This window comes from Electrophorus electricus, chromosome 20, assembly GCF_013358815.1.
Source record: "Electrophorus electricus isolate fEleEle1 chromosome 20, fEleEle1.pri, whole genome shotgun sequence".
NCBI classification, from domain to species: domain Eukaryota; kingdom Metazoa; phylum Chordata; class Actinopteri; order Gymnotiformes; family Gymnotidae; genus Electrophorus; species Electrophorus electricus.
This window is the reverse complement of record NC_049554.1, coordinates 9,379,467-9,401,167: the sequence shown is the minus strand read 5'-3', so window position 1 is coordinate 9,401,167 and position 21,701 is coordinate 9,379,467. Positions and strand designations below refer to the sequence as shown.

General features: G+C 42.2%; 1 protein-coding gene across 11 annotated transcripts in view; it reads right to left on the bottom strand.

Annotated features, from left to right (window-relative positions):
* atp2b2 (ATPase plasma membrane Ca2+ transporting 2) overlaps positions 1-21,701 on the bottom strand; it is a 101,370-nt gene that overhangs the window by 34,294 nt on the left and 45,375 nt on the right. For all 11 annotated transcript variants that reach the window (XM_027020339.2, XM_027020335.2, XM_027020341.2 and 8 more), the window contains exons 2-3: positions 18,514-19,172; positions 4,397-4,594 (exon numbers count right to left, since the gene is read on the bottom strand). In XM_027020339.2, the coding sequence (XP_026876140.1) occupies positions 4,397-4,594; positions 18,514-18,697 (382 nt within the window). In that variant the 5' untranslated portion in view covers positions 18,698-19,172. The remainder of the gene's footprint in view (positions 1-4,396; positions 4,595-18,513; positions 19,173-21,701) is intronic.

Sequence of the window (21,701 nt, the reverse complement as noted above, 5' to 3'; positions counted from 1 at the left end):
CGACTATGGACTGTGCCCTCATGACTAGACATTATGGTTTTTCAACTTTCCTGCAAAAACCCTCCAAGTAAATGAGCTACTTCTCAGCACACAAATTTGGTGGGAGCTCTTGGCATGTTACAGTGCCCCAGTTTTGGCCAGGCTCTGTGCGGTTAACTAACAGTCACAACTGCACTGTTAACTGTCACTGACATAATGGAAAAATGGTCTGAGCCATAATGCATCGTATTGAACACAACTACATCTGCAACTGTGACATTGATCCTGCCACTGCTGAATGCACCATAACACAGAGGAGATTCTTCCCTATTAAACAAAACAGTGGTGTGCACTGGTATTTAAAGGAACTAAAACAATTATCACTGGTGATTATGTAGTCATCTTTGACAACAATTCCATAATAACATGGTATTACAGAATATATACTTTATGTGATGAAAAATACAGTCAGCCTTTTTTATCTGTGGGTTCAACCACCTGCATACTGGAGAAAAACCCCAGGAAAGTATCATAAAGCAAAACCTGAATTTGCCACACACTAAGCACTAAACAGATCCTCACTTCAGACAGAGAGAGTGAGTGAGTGAGAGAGATTAGAATATATTAAATCATTTATTTTCTATATGTATCTGTATTTTAAATATTCTGTGTTTTAGTTTATTTCTCTTTCAGATCATTAAATGCAAGCAATCTGTTAAATGCTGCAAAAAAAAAAAATGCATGTGGTTGCTGACATATGTGGTTGCAGATACCTACTGTACTGTATAGTTAGGCCTATGACAGCTGCATCAATTTTTTTCATTATTTGCTAAACAACACAGTATAGCTATTGAGGACAGTATAACTCTCAAAATGGCAGTGGTAGCTCAGTTGTTTAAGGTACTTGACTTGTAAATAGAAGGTTGCTAGTTCAAGCCCCACCACTGCAAAGTTGCTACTGGTGCGTCCCTTAGCAACTGAGAACCCTTGACTGCTCAAGCTGTTCTCAGTCATTTTTTGGATAAAAGTACCATCTAATTCTGTAAAGTATACAGGAGGATATTTGTAGGTTATATGCAAATATGATTTTATATAAGCAGCTTGAACAGCCACAGATTTTGATATCTGCGGGGGTTCCTGGAATCAATCCCCCGCAGTGGGTTGACTGTACTAGAAAGCAAAATACATCATCACTAATCATGAACCATTTCAAACTTAAAAGAGATCGCCATAAAAATGGATGGAGAAAAATACTGCGGTCCAGATAATGAATGACTGTTCAGTGTTTGGCATATCTTTTATAAACAGGGATTTTAAACACTGAAGCATAGAGCCCAATTTACATATACTAATTATTACTCTTTGCTATTTCATTAATTAGTAATGTGTCAGTTTAACAAGATTTCTTAATTTCTTATACACACACACACACACACACACACACACACACACACACACACACACACGTCCACTGTGGCATGGCGCTTTTGTACTATATCCCACTTCAGGGTGCAAAATGTCACAGTGCTTGTTAGGTGCTGTCCGTGGTCCTGAAGTGCAGACTTCTAGTGTTAGATAACTGCTCGTGACACTCTGAGCTGCACATTACAGCAGACCAGAAAGTACTGCAACATGCGATTGTGATATCTGTACCCAGGAGTTTGGAATCACCATACATAATTAGCCTGCCTGACAGGACATTTCACTATTAAGCTATTGAGGTGCCTGTGTGTGCTAATGTATGCTGTTACTGACCATTGAAATGTAAATAGGATGTCTTTAAATTTCTTTTCACTTTCACTAGGAGTGGGTTTTGTATGGCTTGCAATTTTGGTTTCATATTAGGTCTGATCTACAAAGTGCCAAAGAGTCATCTTTTCTCAATTATGTGGTAACATACTGTAAATGGACTATACACTGGTACCCTTTTTTGACCTACAGTTACTTTGGCAAGGTTTCCATTGGGCTCCCTGGTGAATGAAAAGTGAGATTTTTCTCTATTGATCCCTGTGCTTACTTAGCAGAGCAGGGCTGTGGCCTGAAAAACTGTAATAGCATAATTTAATCTGAACACTGAGCTGTCTGGGCACAGAGACAGGCAATTAATCTTCCTTCAGAGACATAGACAATGTCATCCTCTTCCTCCTCCTCCTCAAAAAAAGAGCACCTGCCCCATGTGTCCAGCACAGGAGCAGTGTGCACCCAGTTATAGCTCAGTCTTCGTGACTCAGCCTATAGTAGATGCACACCAACAATGATACTCACATTTACACAAGCACATGCACACACATGCACACACATGCACACATACACACACACGCACACACACACACAGACACACACACACACACACACACACACACACACACACACACACACACACACACACACACACACTTGCAGGTCCTTTCTATTTTCACCTTAAGTTGTATACTATATATCAAGGTGACAAAATTAGTACTTTGGAGCCAAAATGTTACCTATATTTTGGGGCCAAAACATTATATGGGGCTGTAAGTCTCACAGACACTTCATGATTGTTAAAGAATGAAAGCAGAGTGCTTACAGTCTAAATTAAAGTATGGGTAGTCCAGAGCAGCTGCAAGATTCATCCTTCCTTGTTATTTTAATGATTAGGTATTTCTTAAAAAGGGAGGTGGAAGTTTACAAGCAGAATGTAATGTTTTACAAATGCTGGACCTTGGTATGGATGGCACAAGACTTTTGGAACCACAGAGGGTACTGTGGCATAAACAAAAACAGAGAACTAACTGTCTTTGCTGGTTTGTTTTCATGCCTGATATAAATATGCTTTCATCCCAACAAACAAGCTGGACTGACAATATGGCAAACGGTAAATGAAATATAGTAGGGACTGTAGGGACTGGTCAGAATCATGTTTTTTATAGGCCCTGTTCATTTGAGAGGGACAATGAACAGCTTTGAATTCACTAAAGTTGAAATGCCACCTAACAATGCAACACATTTTTACTATTACCTTTTTCATAAAGTGCTTCTTAAAAAAGTAGCATTTTTCATTGCTTTTTCAGGGTCATGGTGCGCTAACAGCATAATTATAATCAATGAAAGAGAAGTAAATGACCATGCCACCATTAAAGTGTTCAAAAATCTTTGCAGTCTTTGCTATAATCTTTGCTATAAAGGTAGCACATCTGCCATCTTTAAACGAGAGCAGTGATTATGAATGCTCCACTGAAAATGGACTCAGTCATGTATATTAATATTATTACAATATTATAATTCATTATTACATGAATATTAATTATTAGACTGCCTTCCTTTCAAATTATATATATATATATATATATAAAAACACACAATTATACATAATGCATAACGCAAAAGTTCCTTAAAAATGCTCATGTTCCAGGGGGTAAATCTAGTCGGCTTTGGTGCTTGGAATGCGTTCAAATGAACAATAATTTTTTATACCAGGTGTAATTGAATTCCGGACCATTTTGATGATTGATATTACTTACTCAGCCTTCTCTAGGACATGCGCTTAATGTCTTAGTCTTAGCAGCGCGTTTTATGGCCGCGTGGCTTGATGTACGGCCTTCACCCAAAGGTTATTTCTCCCACGCACACTTCATTAACTCAGGGTCCTTGGAAACCCTCACTGCCCTTACTTGTTTGAGAGAGCTCCAGAATGCACAGTCATACTCGTTAGCAAGGGCTCCAGTGGAACCGTTTCTTGATTATTGAAGGCAGAGGGGAAAAAAAATACAGGCTGAGCAGTGCAGTGGCCCTAGAACTTTTCTGATTTCCCACGCAGAGATACTGCAAAGGGGTGATGCACGAGACACAGATACCCCAAGGGAAAATAGTGGCGTGCAACCAAATGTTGCTAGAGCTCATATAACTAATCTGATCCGTGGGATATTTACATTTACAGGTTAATCCGATTATTTCTGAAATGTCATGAGGTTTGCATAATGCTATATTCTATAATTTTCCATAGCCAACACTAAGATTTCATAGTCCCTGGTCCTTCAAAATTCTGTAACATGTTTAAACAGAGTGAATTTTTCATAAAGAGCAGAAATATAAAGCTTCAGTAGAATAGTACATTTTAAAAAATAGTAAAATAAAGTAAAATAGTAAAATAAAGTAAAATAAAGGGCCTTTTCTAACAGAGAAAAAGTGACGTGTTCATGTGTGTTCACTTAGACTAAACTGATTATTAACTGAGCAACAAAAAAATGACTATGATGCCTAAAGGAAAAAGTAAAACACACACACACACGTACACGCACACACACACACACACACACATACACACACACACACACACACACACACACACACACACACACACAAAAACAGGCTCTTCAAGGTCACCAAAGGCCAACGGAGCATGAGCAGAAGTTATAAGTAAACAAGCAGCCACACTTACTTTGGTTGTTGCCTCCAGGCGGCCGATAAAACGAGAGTCCCAGGGAGATTATGGCTGCGATTTCGAGGATGATAAGGGTCACATCTTGTAGTGCTTCCCACACTAACTCTATGAACGTTTTTGGCTTCTTTGGAGGTATAAGGTTTTTCCCGAAGACTTCTCTCCTCTTTGTAAGGTCAACTTCATCGCCTGTCAAACCTAAAAAAAAAAAAACACCAAAAACAGATGCATATGTAATAACGTTGTGATGTACTGTAATTTCTGTGATGTATTGAGAATTGCACTGTGGCAAGAATTACACTTTATCTGAGTTGTGGCCAATCTTTATAGACAGGGTTCCTCATATCACTACTCTTTCAAGGTCAGATTGCCAATTTTATTTTATTGTGTCCAAATTAACAGGACGTGAGAAAAGGCAGTAATCAAGCCTCTACAATTCATCACACATTGTAATTTGTGGTCTGTTCTTATGACAATGTCTGGTGAGATTATCCCTCTGGCTGTGGTCACGAAAGGTTAATGCTTAATTCAATGGCTCCAGAAACAGTACCCCATCCCGAGGCCCGCATATTAGAAATGAGCAATACCCGCACAAAACTGAGCCTCTGTGTCATCCCCGCCGCCAGTTACGGTGCTGACTCATAGCACAGCTCGCGCTGCATGCTTACATAACTCCCTGCATGAGAGTAGGCCCCTGACTCGCTGCACCTCCCTCCCCAGCAACCGCCGGCCCTCTTCTCAAATCATCCCACCGTTCCTCGAGCTGCTTCAGAATGTTGCTGGGTGCTGAAAAACCTGTCCCACCTGTCGCATGCATTTGATTGATGTTAGTGACGGCACACTGACGTGGCAGAAATTACTGTGACTGGTATTTGCTAATTGTTTTCAACATAAATGGGTTTATCATTGTTATTTTAACCAAATCAAAAGGTTACATTAGACTGCAAATGGCAGGCAATAAACAAAGTAGTCCTGAGAATATCTTCTTGATATTAAGGCGGTTCCAGTTCCAGTTCCCAAAATTTACTGAGACAGGTGCAAAGTAAAATCAATAAATACCAAAACAAACACAAATCAGCTGCAGGGAGAATAGATCAGCATGTGTGTATAAGAAATCACAGCCTGTTAGAATAGTGTGTTACAGCCTTGCTTCAATGACTTTTTTGCATTTTACAAATCCGGCCGATAGCCATGACACATGACACATGATCCACAGAAGTATCTCTACCGTTAAATGGCACAGACTTCCTTTCACCACAGAGGAAACTGTAGACCAGAAAACCAAGACATATCAAAGATACATTAGCATCTGTATAGGTGTAATCGATGCTGGGGTCCCTGAGGTCATGAATCCATGACTTTCTGAAATGGCTGACTTTGTCCACACTGCTTTTTGAAAGTATAGTCTGAAAATATTTTATATAACAGCATGCTGCAGATACCTGTCCAAACAGACTGTGAAAATAGCACTAAGATCATGTGGAAAAGTGTTTTTGGTCAGCAAACACCTCTAATATGACATGACTGATGACTGTTGACTGAAAAACAGCTGCTGAAAAGTCATATGACTTTCTGTCAAAATAAACATTCCAACAAAACTAATTATTTTTACTCAAAATAAATAGAAAACAATTGTACAATAAATAGATTTTAAATAATTGTGCTTATTGTATTTTTTCCACACCAATAAGCTTAACAAACACAGCCTTTCAGTCCCAGCACTGATTTCCCTTCAGTGAATGCATGTGCCTGAGAACTTGATTTCTTGAAGGGAATGCAAATTTGAGGGGCAGCTGAATTGTCACCAGAACATTTCAAAGCAAAGTTATGTCTATGAGCATCTCTAGGAAGTAGCTAAACAAAACACATGGACAGAACAGTGCAGGGGGAAAGAAGGAAACCACTCATACCAAGAGAAGGGAATTCCCACTAATGACCCCCTAGAGCAAATCAAAGAAGATATATTTTTACACCATTTTCTACACCACTAATATTCAGCTACATATTTAGAATAGGGGTCCCTTGGAACTGGCTTCATCTGAGCCAGGCTTTGCTAATATTAGCAAGCTACAATTAACTAGATATTTTAATGTCACACTTGTTTGGTACTGCAAAGGCAAGCAGTGCCTGAAAGGGCCTCATTAAGTTGATTTCTACATGAAATACCCATGTTCTTCCCCAGGCTCCATACAGAAACACACTGAACTACAAAGCAGGTATTTTAAGTGACAATGGCCAATTACACCACATTTTCCTCCCCAATGAATAAGAGAACTGCAATGTACTAGCCAGTTACAAAGAAACACCTTATTTCAAATGGTCACTTGAAAAATCAACCGTGGAATTAACAATGATGACTGCAACTGGCAGGAGGGTCTGGAGAGGGTACACTTTGCGTAGGCAGATCTAAGCAGGATGATTCAGGCAGTCGTGCCTATGCTGTTTTCCATATTGCAACTGGCAGGGCTTTTTTGGAGAAAGCAAGGAGCAACATGCACTGGGGAAGAATGAAGAATTGGCTTTGACAATGAAATAAATCACTTTTTGTCACTTTATAGAAAAGAATAGTTAAGAACAATCCTCTGTTTGTGAAACTTCAGCCCTTATTAGGATTTGATGCCAAAAGCTCTACAGTTTTAAGATATTGTGATTACAACAGTGTCACAGCACAGCAAATGTCTCGCACTGAAATGTTCAATAGAGTTCCATATCCTCTGCTCATTTAGTTTTGTGGCAACCACAGCACTGAGGTATTCCGTATGACTGATTCATTCATTTGCAGTATGATATATTACTGATTCATTCATTTTCAATGATATATTACTGTAAATACTAAGGCAGGAATGCCTCACTCTTAATTTGATTAATTTAACAATCAAATTCACATCAAAGTAATTGATAGATACTACAAGACACAATTTCATGAGCAGGTCTGTCTGCCAAGTCGGACCCTACAATTGTGGCCTTCATCCTGTATCTCGACTCTTGAGTGATCCCAGCATAACAGTACCTGCTGAACTGCTGAAAACAACTCACAATCTGCTGAAGTACTGGAAATGATGGCATTCCATAGGACTGGTACATTGTTGGACAGCATCCTAGGAGGAATGTGCAATGGTGGGGACATGAGGAGCGGTGCAAGCAGCTCCTGGCAGCAGTCAGGCCGAATGTGATAGGGCAGAGCTCTTGTTTTCCAGAGCCTACAGTAAACATTGTGCCAGTTCAGTTGCCTGACACAGACACTGACCCCGAGTTGTGCAGTCTTGGAAAGCCAGACATCCGTCTGAACCACCCTTTGCGCCACCATTACTTGGACAAGCCAGGTGCTGTGTTTATGTGTTGGACATTTCATTATGGCACAGTGCAGAGTGACGTGCAGTGCAGTCTCCACCACCATTTAACGTTAATTTCAGAAGTGGCAGAAGAGACAACCAAACGTCAGCAGACTTATATCACTCTTAATAATGACATCAGCAAAAAAAGAAACAAACAAAAAAACTATTATCCAATTTTGTACATGACCCTGGCATTTTCTGCACCACATCATACACTGATTTTTTAATTTTTTAAAATTCATTAATTCATATTTAGATTCAATCTGACACCTCAAATTGAAGCTGGAATGTAATGAATGCATTATCCACCTGACACAGAGAGTATCATTTAAGATAATGTACGGAAAGATAAAATGGTGTCTGATTTCATGGGATCACAATGTGAACTAAAGACAGGGAGAGAGAGGTGTGTGAAGTGAGGACACTGTTCATAATAACTGTGCACTCACTAATACATATTTGCTTCCTAGTGAGAGAGAGAGAGAGAGAGAGAGAGAGAGAGAGAGAGAGAGAGAGAGAGAGAGAGGGAGAGAGGGTGGGAGAGAGGGAGGAAAAGAGAACTGTACAAAATAGAAAGGCTTCAAATTATTCCAACTGCGAGGAAAGAATGCCCAGGTTACAAATAGCACAGAAGGCTAAAAATAGCCTCATTAAACATTCCCTTTTAATTGTGCCTCAGCGTGGGAGGCCCTATGCCTGCTTCTGTTCCTCATCAATCCCCCTCCCCACCATACACACATACACACACAAACGCACACACACAAACAAGTGTGCTGCAACAACTCCCGTGTGCACAGCACATCTTCAACAGAAATGGCTAGAGGGCCACAGGAGGTACAAATGAGGCAGTCCTGGGAGTTGTGTTTTTAACATGGAGCCATGGATTACTCTGAACAGAGTGGTCATTAAAAGGCTGTCAGCTTAATATACGAAAGGGGGCCCAATCATAAACAAGACTTTGCAAAGGAAAAAATGCCTTCGATTCTCATTTAACAAGAGGACAAACAGATAGTAAAATTCCCAATGTCCATTTCATGTTTGATGACTCTTTTCATTAGGCTGTTAAGAATATACAATATTGCTGCAGAACCTCACCAGGGTTCCAGAAAATATTTATATAGATTATTATGGCTTCACTTTTGCTTGACTGCATTGACATGAAAATTCTGTCACTAATGGGCCTATTGAAGAAAAAAATTAAAGGTAAACAAAACATACTTGCATACTTGTGTGTGTGTGTGTGTGTGTGTGTGTGTGTGTGCGTGCATGCATGTGTGTGCATGTGTGTGTACAAAGAGGTAAGGAAAGAGAGAAAGATTCTGCACTTTTGTCCTTGGATCAAATGTGAGACACAGAAGTTGTTAGTTCAGTGAGAGACACTAAGTGCTCAAGGGACTTGTGTGATGACTGTAGACCTATAACTCATTAATTCTTGTGTAAAACCAGGACACTAAATACCAATAATAAAGTGTCATACGTAAGACGGAGAATATATATATCTTTTTACCCAGATCAGTGGTTAGTGATCAATTAATTTGGGGGGGCCGTATTTAGTAAGGCAGACAGCCTTTCCCACATCCCTCTCTATTTACTTGTCTTGTAATTAACATTAGTGGCTTCCTTAAACTAGGTCATTTGCTTACATGTATCCTTATTCAGATCAATATAATATTAAATAATTTTCCCTTTATCGCGGACAACCCCCCCCCCCAAAAAAAAAAAAAAGAAATCGACGGCGGTAGGGGTAGAGATGAAGACAGCGATATTGCATATTTTAACAGTTGGTGCTTTTTTCATTTCTCCTTTTTTTTCTTTCTGTTGCTAAAAATAGGTCGCCATGGAAACCCTACACATGATGCGCGCGCCCAGGCTCCGGGTGAACACCGCGGTGAATTCTACCACTGCCGAAGAGGAGCCTACTACGCAGTTATTTTCTGCATGCAGATGCGCCGCGCGCCAACGCTGATGCGTATCACCGCAACTGCCTTCCGCAGGCCCCCATTATGTAAACGCTCTATCGACATATGTCACCTAGATGCAACGTCAGAGCTGCCTTGTTGCTATGGATTTTTTTTTTTCAGCACATGACGCTACATCTGCAACGGAAAGTAAGGGTCCAGTTATTTTAAGTGACACCGATCGAACTGGGATAAAAGTCCACCTTTCCTTTTTAACTTATGGTACTGGCAAGTTTAACTGTCCGATGCTGATCATTTGTGCAGAGTTAGCAGGCACGTTCGATGACGAGCTCTCGTGGCCAGAGCTGTTTGTTCTGAAAGGATTCGTCTGAATGTTAAGCTCGTGCTCCGCAGATGACTCTGCGGGAAACAGTCATTTGACAAATCCCCCAGTCCCTTATAAACATGAACACGCTGTACACTAGAAATAAATATTAACTCAGATTGACAAATCGCTGCCCGTTTTTTTTGCCAGAAGAACCCGCCAACACAACGTATCTGACAATCCTTTGTCATCATGCAGTGACGTGTCCAAAAGTAGTTTCCATGGCAACGTCGTGTGATGGGCCCTCCGCCATACTGATGGTCTTCTGAATCAACATCCCAGAGAGAACAGTGTATGTCAGGGTCCTTTAGGACATACTCAAAGTATTGCCAATTGCTGCTTCTCAGTCTGTGCTTATGTCAAATCCATGTCCATGTCCATGTCCAAACCTGGACAAAAAGTGTGGTTGTAATACTAAGTGCAGAGCTAGCAACAAGCAAGAAAATTATATCTGGGGGAAACTTGTAATGGTGCACATTTGGTTAGCAAATGTGTCCATGTGACTTTGTAAAGTTAACATAACACTGTTCATTTTTAACCCGTGCTGCACAACTGGACGGAATCAAACCAGTGTAAGCAGTGTACGAGTGCTCTTCAGACGGTTCTTGCTTTCACTATGGTTCCAGCTGTTTTAAAAAAATCTAAATTGAGAAAAATGCATTTATGCATATTACTGTGGACAAGATTTCTGGGATATTAATTTAATCCGAAATTTTTCTTGACAGATATATCATGCTACACGAGTTCCTGATGCATTGGCCTTTCACAAGAGCCTCTTAGCGCAGAAATGATGTGTATGCGGCCGACTGAGCACTCCCATCAGAACTGCACTGCTGTCAGAAGTGCCCAGCTCATGGCTCTCTGAGGACAGGCCTGAATTCATACATACAGGCGCGCAGAGCTCTCTCCAGGTAGATAGCTCATGGAACCTGACACTCGATGTTTTCCATAACACATTCAACACTATGGGGAATTCCTCACAGCATTCAAACCAATAACCTGATTCCTACCCGCCCTAATTGGAGTCAGCTTGTTTGTCACCCGAGGAAAGCATATGTTGTACAAAACCTCAAGCATGCCCTATCTGGTTTACAAAACCAGGTTTAGAAAATAAATCACTGGGCCTCATGGTAAAATTGTGGTAGGATCATCCAGGATATTTAATTGGGGTAGTTGGAATATTGATGTACAGGTCAAGCATGAGGTTTGAAATAAAAAACATTTTTTTATTTAATGAATAAACAATTAATAACTAAAGCTAGTAAACACCATCATCAATAACAACAGTAATAATGCTATTTGAATAACGTATTCAAATTTTGATACTCTGTAAGTCTTAAGTGCTATACAAGCTCAGACTACTCTGCTTTCACTTTCCCCTCTGACTTTCACTGTTGAACTGTTGGTGGTTCAGAGATATGGAAGATAATTACAAAAGTTAGATTACAGGAGTATGCTACATGCATTTTTTTGACATAACATCCAGCAAGTGTTCTGCAATATAACACTGTAACCAAGGCAAAACAAAGAACCACTTTAAGAAGGGTAGACTTGACAAGGAGCCCACAAATTACTATAATGAGTACCCTTATCTCAATTCCATCCTTCCAACGTTACAGTGTCTACAATCCAGTGCAGTGATGGCCATGTGCGTGTGCAAGCACTGGCAATCTAATTACTTTTTTAAAAATTGTTTTAAAACAAATTGATATGTTAGCAGTGGTCAGCACCTAGCACAAGTGTCTAAGTCTTCATTAGAGGCACTTGATATCTGTTAAAATTCTGAAGTGGAAGTGGGCATGCCTGCTGTTTGAATTTATACAGATGGTGGGAAGAGAACCTTCCAGTCCACGTCCTTGTCAGGATTGCTCTTGGCCATGGGACTGCGGCAACTATGACCCTTCAAACGTTAACTGCTCCTCATCTCCACTTGTGAAGAACAAGTGTCCACACACCCACAAACACATAAACACGCACACACACACGCACACACAAATGCACACACACACGCACACACAAAAATATGCACATATCCACCCACGCAATACTGCAGCAGGTAAAGTCGTGTAATCACAGCACCGATATACTGCACTTGGGAAATTTATGTGCAAGTGTCTGTGCGTGTTTTCTTGGAAAGCAGGACTACGGAGTTCTATGCGAAAGGGCGAATGACAGTGGATATCCTCTCTCTCACAGCTGAGATGTCAGTCTCACGTTACTGAAAGAGGGCTCAAATGTATGCCAGCCAAAATTGTGTCCCCCCCCCCCCCCCCCGCGAACCTCGTCAAAGAGTTATGAAGTGGCATGATGAGTACTTTTTGAGGGGTAAAATTATTTTGAACACTTTTAAACACTTGCTTTAAGCAATGTAATACTGCCTTTTCATCTTTACATTTGAAACACCCTAACAGTAAGGTTTTTTTTTATTATTATTTCAATCAACTTAACGTCTATCAGAGATCTTCATAAATCGGTCTTCACTAAGATCTCCACTACAAAAATCCTGAATTATTAGACAAAAATGGCAAATTTTGGAGGGAAAGGCCATTACTTGTGTAACCTGACAGGTGGGACATTAAAACCCAGGTGTAGAAATGTGAAGTCTACCAAATCAACACCATGGTTTGCAGACAAGCATCAGAGGAGTTCCCCACAGAGTAGCATGAAGCAGGATGAAGTCAGGGCTGACAGCAGAGTAGGGTGAAGCATGATGAAATCAGGGCTGACAGCAGAGTAGGGTGGAGAAAGTTGAAATCAGGGCTGACAACATGATATAAGAAAAATGGAAGTCCTGGTGTGGTTTCATGAATCCTCCAAAAGCTGCTCCACATAGATGGTACCTCCACCTCCAGCGCCACAGTGCTGGTTCTTCACTTTGACCAGTTTGCATATGTTTTTAGAACACATTTTATAATACAGCTTAGGACCCCAACTGCTCTAGTCGACAGATCCCACAGCCTCACATGAAACTACATAGCATAATGCTTGCATGTTTGAAAATGTGAGCTTTATTTGGTAAGGTATTTTCAAGGAAACTGTAGGAAGGTGATCTCAACCACTGTATAACCTTTCTCTCTCCCAACCTGCCATGAGTGAGTTTTAATGCTAGTCATCAAGACCCAGGCTGCAGAATGGCTAACCTTGTGCGGTGTAAAGATCAACCCTAATGATGTTTCACTCCCTTATCAAGTGTTTTGAGATTGCTAAATTCAACAAGCAATAGTCCACAGAAAAATATTAAAGTATTACTGCAAAATACTTATGTTACTAGGCACCAGAAGAAGACTCCTTCACAACTCACAATATGAAATCTTTACAGCCCACAGGGAATTTACTTGTATTCTAGTAAAATTACATCTTCATGACCGTAATAGAATCATAAGGAAAAATGATAATAGGGCTAAAAATTATATCATCATTATGCTTATACAATGGCATTAAATGGAAGACTTTAAGATCAGTATTGGCAAAGGCCAATACAGTTATTTGAGTCCTGATTCATATAGCTGTGTGGCCATAAATGACCATGTGGCTATTATTGGATGGGCTAAAGAATAAACACAATTGGTGAGGTCATCAGCTCCCCAAGGGCAAATTCACTTGATTGCTTGAGACTAAAATACAGATATGACAGAAAAATATGCTCTTGCACAACAGAGGCCAAAAGCTTTATTTGGTAGGGTCTGATTCATTGGGACAATGCTCACATCTACAGAGAAAAGATGACAAATGGAGAATTGTGCTTGTGTTTGTTAAATTGATGTCATAGGAGAAGAAATATGACTTTGCTAAGCTGGGTATTCTGCTATACAGACAATCATTTTATTAGAATCACCCATGAAGTACATAGTTAAAGATTATTACTCATGTATGTCCCAGTTTGTATTCACCTCATCTCTTTATCAGTGGTCAGTTTGTGACCTCAGTACTTTTTCAGGCTTGATATAAACTCCCAGCAACACAGCTGTGCCTGATACCAGCATATCAACACTCATACCAGCATATCATACACTACAATACCATCAGTGTCACTGCTGTGTTGAGAATGCTCCCCCAACCAAATAATATCCGGTCAGCAGTGGTCATGTGATCAGACACCAATGATGATGGAGGTAGAGGATGTCTGTCAAATTATGCATGGCAACAGATGTGCAACAGTCCGTAATTATACACCAACAAAAAGCTCCTAATCAAAAGACTAGTGAGTGTGTGTGCAAGGTAGGTTTTTCTAAAGAAGTGGAATCTGACATGGTTACAAGTTCTGGGTTTCAACAAAGGTTCAATTCAAAACAGAGGTGTTTTAATGTTACTACTGCAGTGAGATGTGCTTCCACTGAAAAAGTGCTACTTTAACGCATGAATAAAATATGATTATGGTAAGAAGGCATGTGATCATAAACATTGCAAACCCAGAAAGCACATACCCATCAGGTATTAGTGGAATATAAAACATTTACTAAAACTCAGGGATATTTTTTGTGAGCCAGCTAGCTTGAAGTGTGTTTTAGCACAAATTCTGTTTCAACACTGTGAGCTGTAAACAAGCTGTTGATTATCATGTTACTTTATGTCAGTAGAATGCTAAAATAGTTACTTAATAACCTCACAAAGTCCTTTCTCTGTTTTTTGTTTAAATTGTGATATAACCATGATGTAGAATATGTGTAAAAATTAGTCAGATTTAAGACTCATTATAGCTAAGTCAATTCTTGACTTGACTTGACCAACCCTGACATACAGCAAATGTCATTGTCCTTAATCGCACATATTTACAGCAGTTTTTCTTACTGTTTGTAAGATTGCTCAGACTGAAATTCTATGACCCAACCCTGGGAGACTGCCAGCAATATGTAAGGCACGTACTCATAGACTGTGTTTTCAAAGGAATTTGATGATACATTGTCAATGCATGACGTGGCACCACACATACCCTCACATTACAGCAATACACATACTGGCGGGTTGAGGGGGTCGGAGCAGCGGCAAAACTACAAAGCAGCACGTCTTCAGCAGCAAGCATCTCATGTAGATGAACACCTGGGTAGCAGCGCATATTCTGGCTTGTCTGGAGATTAGAACTTGAGTGTTAGGAACACAAATAAGTCACGGTGTTTTACACAAGCTCACAATGGGATAAACTGGGTAAACACATTGTGCATTTGGCAAAGTGTGCTGCACCACTCGTTTATGAACACTTTGAAAAGGTATACAACATTGTAACCTCGGCTTAAATTGTCTGAACCTTCTATATACTGTTCATACTTTTCTGTGTTAGCAACTGACAGCACTGACTCATGCTCTATTCCAAGGTCATCCATTCGGGAGTGTCTACCTCTCGGAGGGGCCAGAAAACTGTAACATATCATTTATAATCTAGCCTCAAAGGGAATGCTTTCTCCTTTTAAGAACAACTGCTGGAATAAGGGCAGAATTACGGGCGAGTAAAGAAGTGTCCTTATTAGAGGAGATTGTGCTCATACCGAACAATTCCTAGTGGAGCCTGAGATTAAATGGGATGTGTCAGAGGGAAATGAGCACTGGGCTGGAGGACTAGATTAGCATGCTCATTGAGGGTGGGTTTTGGGGGCAGGTTTGCGGCCTTGCTGAGGTGGAACAATTGCTAGCCCTGTGAAACAGAACCGACAAAGCAGATGGAGGTTTTGGGAGCTGGAGCCATGGCATTGCCGAAGTGGGACACTGCTTAGCTAGCTATGTGTAACAGAGCTGATGTGAGTGGCGGAGATGACGCAGTGGAGTTCATTGCATCCGGTGTTCACTTCCTTACTCCTGAGTCGCATTCTTCACAGCAGATCCAGCCTGACATAGCCCAGGGACTCAAGTATTCCAGAGCGCCATCCCTGAACAGCATGCTCACAAGCAAGCTGCACACCACCATGGTTGCGTGTGCCACCTGTGCCTGATTCTCAGCCTCATTGCGACCAGCTCTTTATGACCTTTAGCCCTTGTTCGCTTTTACTGTGGCAGCAAATAATGCCGGGAGGTGCATTTCCACTGTACACAGTGGATCTGTTGATTTGTGCCCTTTGACGGATGTACATCTGCCTCTGTTGGTCGCTTCACAGGAGACTGCGTTGTACCCCTAACCTATGCAAAGGCTAAAGCCCTTTAGTAAGCCTTGCATGTCTGCATTTAGCTCTAGCTTCCCACAAGAAGGAGGGCCTGAAGCCATTTTCAGCCCTCTGGCCCAATTACAAAGAAGCTGGCATGCACAGGAAGTGCTAAACAGAGCAGTGGTCTTCAGAAGACAATGGAAAATTTTGGTTACTTTTCCATGCTCATCCAGGCTCATGGATGGGGGTGGTGGGTTACAAGGGGTTGGGGGTGGTGGTGCAAAGTGCTGGTGGTTGTGGTGGATGGTTGGAGTGAGGTGGGCCATCAGACAGAAATAGAAATGGAAATGGAGGGAGTCATGGGGGAGGACAGCCGCGACGTGGGAACAGACACTTCTTGCCGGCTCATAGCTGGTGCCAGGATACAGCACATTGGTTTCATTAGCATACAATAGCCAGCTCACAGAGCCCTCCCTCCAGGGCCCTTCTCGGGCAAATTGTTTACTGTGGTTGAACCCATAACAGAGATGTCTTTCTCTTCACCTAATTCTGCAGCCCGGTTGGTGATGCCACCTCAGCACGTAGAGTAAAAATAGGGCTTGTTTTTTTTTGTTGTAGTTGATTTTTCTTTTTTTATAGTCCTTTCCATATTATTCTGTAGAACCAAGGTGTTTGTTTCAGACGTCACAGGGTGCCTTTTCCGGATGCATGCGCTCGTAAAGAAACATGACAGCTGCCTGCAATAGCAGGTTGCTATGTTCTCAAGTACGTTCTGCTCGACTCCTCACTGCCAGGAACCTTCAAGGGTAAGGGGGTTAGGGTTAGGGTTAGGTGGGGGGATGAGGGGTGAGGGGGAGGGGCAGTTGGGGTTGGTGACTGAATGTCACCAATATGGCAACCACTCGGGATTGAGGTAATCGGAGAACAGGACTGATCCTCTTCTAACAGACAGCCTCTACACTCAGCCTACTTCTGGTATGTTTTCAGTACCCCTTGGACTATGTAAGGGTTCCATAAAGTTAACCAACTTGTAAAAGTAATCCAGTGAATTGAAGCACAAAAGAATTCAAGTGTATTTGGTTAGCTTGATACTGTAGAGGAAACTTACTGCTCTCCTGATGCGTTCTACTGAATCCTTCTGACTGATGCTGCAACTGCTGAAGTTTCTTCAATTCCTTCACATAGCCCTTAATTAGTACAAGCAGGTGTATCATTGGAATGATGTTGCTCCACATGGCTGGTTGCTGGGTACACGGAGGTGTCCGTGCCTACAGAGATTATTTTGTCCCGCATGGAGGAATGCAGAACTGTACTCATTAACAAGACTGGATGTGATCATTTGTCTTCGTTATCATCTCGCACCTAGAGTGTCGGCCAGGCTCACGCTAGCAGACCGAAGCTACAGTGTGATCCTTGATGCACCCCCCCACCCCTCCAGAACTGCACAGACGGTCATGTTATCAAAGAGATGAAGTAAAGGCTCGGGTGCCTTCTGGCTCAGATGCTGCTGCCTCTTGAGGGCTTCAGTGGAGGAAACCTTTGCTAAGACAGGACACACTGTGCCTTTTGTTTTAAAACAGATCACGATCCTTGGATTAATCAACCCAGTTCCATTGTTTTAGTCTGTAAAAATGCTCAGCTATCTGAGGTCTGAACTTAAGAAATCAAACCTTCCCTGGAGGGGTTTACACATATTAAAGATGTACCAGAGTGATTGACAGTGGGCATATTACAGATGTATCACTTTACATTGGCAAAGGCTGAATGCTGTGGGGGTTTTTTTGTTTTGTTTCCATATATGAGATCATAGAGAGCACCACTCTCTACCACTGATCCCATGAACCCATAGAGGGCCTGTGATGAGGATCCCAGAAAATCGACCACTGTCCTATCAAATAACAGAGACTCCATGACGTCACAAGCATGCCAATCGCATCATTTTCCACTAAGGCATGGGCTCGAGCTTTACCACCCCCCAACTGTTACAGTAACCCATGGGATCTTACACAAAGCAACATTTTTGAATTCCAACTTATGAAATGACATACCTATCAGAGGGTGTGAAAAGCAAGTCTCACTCAGCAGCATTGCTGATTTAAAGAGCAGCAAATTTAGTATGACCTCGGCACTGTTGCCTGGGAGACACATTCTAGTTCAGAACTCGGCAAGACAACTAACCGGGTCAAGCTGCAGGTTTGTGGGGAAAATGAAAGAAAAGACAAAAAGACCTCTATTGTTGTTATGCACAAATACAAGCACAGCAAATCACACACACACACACACACACACACAAAATCAAAAAATCATCAGAATCATCAGAATGACTCATGTGACATTTGAAAGTGTTTGAAAGAGTATGTGGGGAAGGTTAGGGGTAAGACGGCATTTGTTTAATAAGAAGCGGGAAAGAAAGAGCCCCTACACTCACCCTCTGTCTGAGATGTCTTCAGTCTGTGGCAAAGACCCTCGATAGCTCCGTACTCCTCCTGAATTTTGACCACCGCTTCCGAGCCACGGAGCTCCATGAGCCCTCGCAGCTCCATGAGCGAGCAGCCGAATCCTTCATTTCTTTGGTTCTTGGCGTAAAAATCGCTGTTCCTCATGTCCCCCATGGTGGCTGAGTATTGCTCACTAGTGTGGCACCGAGCGGAGTGGAGTCGGTGTCAGAAGTCGGGAGATTGCCACGCGATGCTCGAGCGTCTTAGGGGTGGCTAGGGCAAATAATTATCTGAACACACAGGTAGTAAAATAAAAAAACCTGAAGCCAAAAAAAAGATTTAAAAATGCTGAACGATGGCAGGACAACAGAGAAGGGGAGGAAGGGAGATGAGGAAAATGAAAGAAGAAAAAAAAAGGTGGGGGGAAAATCCCAGAAACAAAAATCCAGTCCAGTGTGTGTGATGGAGGAGACGCTCCGAGTCTTCAGGGGAGCGAGTGGAACGGCACACCAGCCGTCCAGGAAAGTCCGGCCGAGGTCCTGAGGATGCCCGCACTCACCACGGCTGCAGACCGGACTCGTGCCACATGTCAATTCCCATTCTGCCAGGCTCCCGGCTGCCGTCTACATGGTGATCCTCTCTGTTACTCCTTCAGAGACAGAGACAGAGACAGAGAGGGGGAGCAAGGAAGGAGAGGGAGGGAGAGAAAGAGAGAAAGTAGAAGGGGAGAGTGGGGGGGAGAGAGAGAGGTAAGTGTGAGTGTATCTCGGAAGCACGAGTAGTACAGAAGGGAGCGCGGAGAGGGAGGGAGAGAACGGGAGGTGGAGAGAGAGTGCAAAAGAGAAAGCGAGCACGAAATAGCGCAGGGCAGCTGAGACAAGCTGCATTGTTGTGTTGCGTTGTCTGCATTTCACCATGCTGACAGCTGTGCAACAGTACACAGCCGCTCACCCCGAGAAGGGGGTGGAGGGTTGGAAGGGTTGAGAGGCAAGTCTGTGCGTCCAGCCATCTCGCCTGGGCAGGGGAATCGCTTGCTGGCCGTCAATCGCTGTCACGTGTGTCCCACGGCGCCCTGTGGCTGCAGCCTGTGTCCCGCGGATAAATGTGGAGCCCCATGCATATTAAAAGGCCTGGCGGCACGCTCAGGCAGGGGAACGGGGCGAGGGCACTGCTCGCAGCCAGCATCAAACGAGCCCCATAAAAAAAATGTAAAAAAAAAAACTGAACAGGCCCCGACATCAAAAGCGTGGCAGGCCAGCGCACGGCATGCTACGTTGGGGGTAGCTGGAGGGGACATAAGGGGAGATAAATGTTACAGAGATTATGTAATATGAGCAGGTGGATGCAGCTCAGCTGTAAAGACTGGACAAAAGAACCAAAGAGAGGGTGGTTCCGGGGTACTTCAAGTAAAAGAACAACGACAACAATAATAATAATAATAATAACAATAATAATGCAGCCAGTAGATGCTATGTGCCTGGCAAATTTACTCAACTTCCGATTTAACGTCATATTATCAAGACATGAGACTGAGATTATAAACTTTTTTTGTTCATTTTTGACATTTTTTGTTTGAATTTTGCACACAAAGCCAAAGATCCAAGCCAAGCAATTCCAGGTCTGACAACACTTCAAAATGTTTCTCTATGTGACTCCAGCAAGACATGGCACTTCTGTGAACATGAGAACTTGAAGACCTTCATTCTGTTTGTTGGTCCCTATCCCCAAGCATGTACTGGCAAGACCCTATTGCTCTGACAAATGTAATTTATGAAAGTCAATTCCGTGTTGAAGGACCCCTTCCGCCACCCCATCAGCTGTGGTGGAGTGGTATCCCAGTGGTTGGCGCTGGCGGAGCTGAGACCTCGGCAACCAACCCAGCCCCACAGGCCTTCAGGATCGATCAATACACACGCCAATCGCACACCCACTTCCAGATCCACCAGCTGTGCCAGTGTGTCGAATGAAAGCTAACGTAATGGCTCACGGGAGGGCTAATCATCTCAGCGAGGAGTCTGCCATGCTGCAGGTAATGTGGCTAATAATACATTCGCAGATGGTCCTTTTTGGCTGGCCGGCAACGTTTAATAGCTGAAGTAGCTCTCAAGGGGAAGAACGCTGCCTCTCGAGTTGACAGTATGGGAGTTGTGCCTGAAGGATTAAACTTTATTATAGCTAGCAGTATGCGAGAAGTGAACAGGTTCACAGCAAGTCCATTTCACAAAATATTACAGTATATGAGTGGGGCATATGTGGTTTGAGTAATTCTATCAGTAACTTCTGGATACTCCATACAAACGTCAAACGTATCTTCCTGAATGGCATAATTCATACTGCTACATTAGCTTCTGATAATGGCGGTAATGCTAAGGCTCCAGAGCAATCGTTTATCGTGGGCATTCTGAATGAAAAGGGAACTTAACTCCCCTTTTTTGTGTCTGGCACTCACGCACCATGGAAGTCGATCATCCTAAATAAATAAGACAATAAAGCTCACAGTTCATCCTACAAAAGGCAATATTCTAATCCCAACACAATACACACGTCTCTCATAACATCTGGTTATATTACATCGTGTGGATTTACAGATAAATGCCTGGAACAAGACTATAATCGAATGTGCAATAACACGACCGGACATCAGTTCAGTTACCAGAAAGCACAGCGAATAGCTGCAGTATATCACTACATTCAGAAGTGTATTGCAACATAAAAGTCAATGGCATCATTGATGCCCGTGTGAAAGTGATTTGCGGATTATTGCTGGTGTATCCATCGCTGGCCGCATGCTGCGCTCCTGCCTTATCTGCAGAACCACTGTAGTTAAGAGAATTCTCATTAGCCAGCAGACCTTTTGTTTTGTGGTAGTGGTACATATAATATCTAACCCAGCTTTGAAGGAGGCAGCCTACTATCGTTTGTTACTGATCATTCTATTGCCACTCTGGCAACATTCTGTTTTTTGTTTTTCTTTATGAAGAGGATTCCACGAACCCTATTCTCAGCATAAACTAACTGCTCTCTAATGAGACAAAATGGATGAGGAAAATGTAAAACTCACTCTAACCCCCAAGCATTTCTGACAGTATTAACGACGCCATTATGAACTGTACCGGTATGCAGACATCGCAGTCTGGCAACTAGCTGACAAACAAGCGCACCAGACCAACAGTAAAAG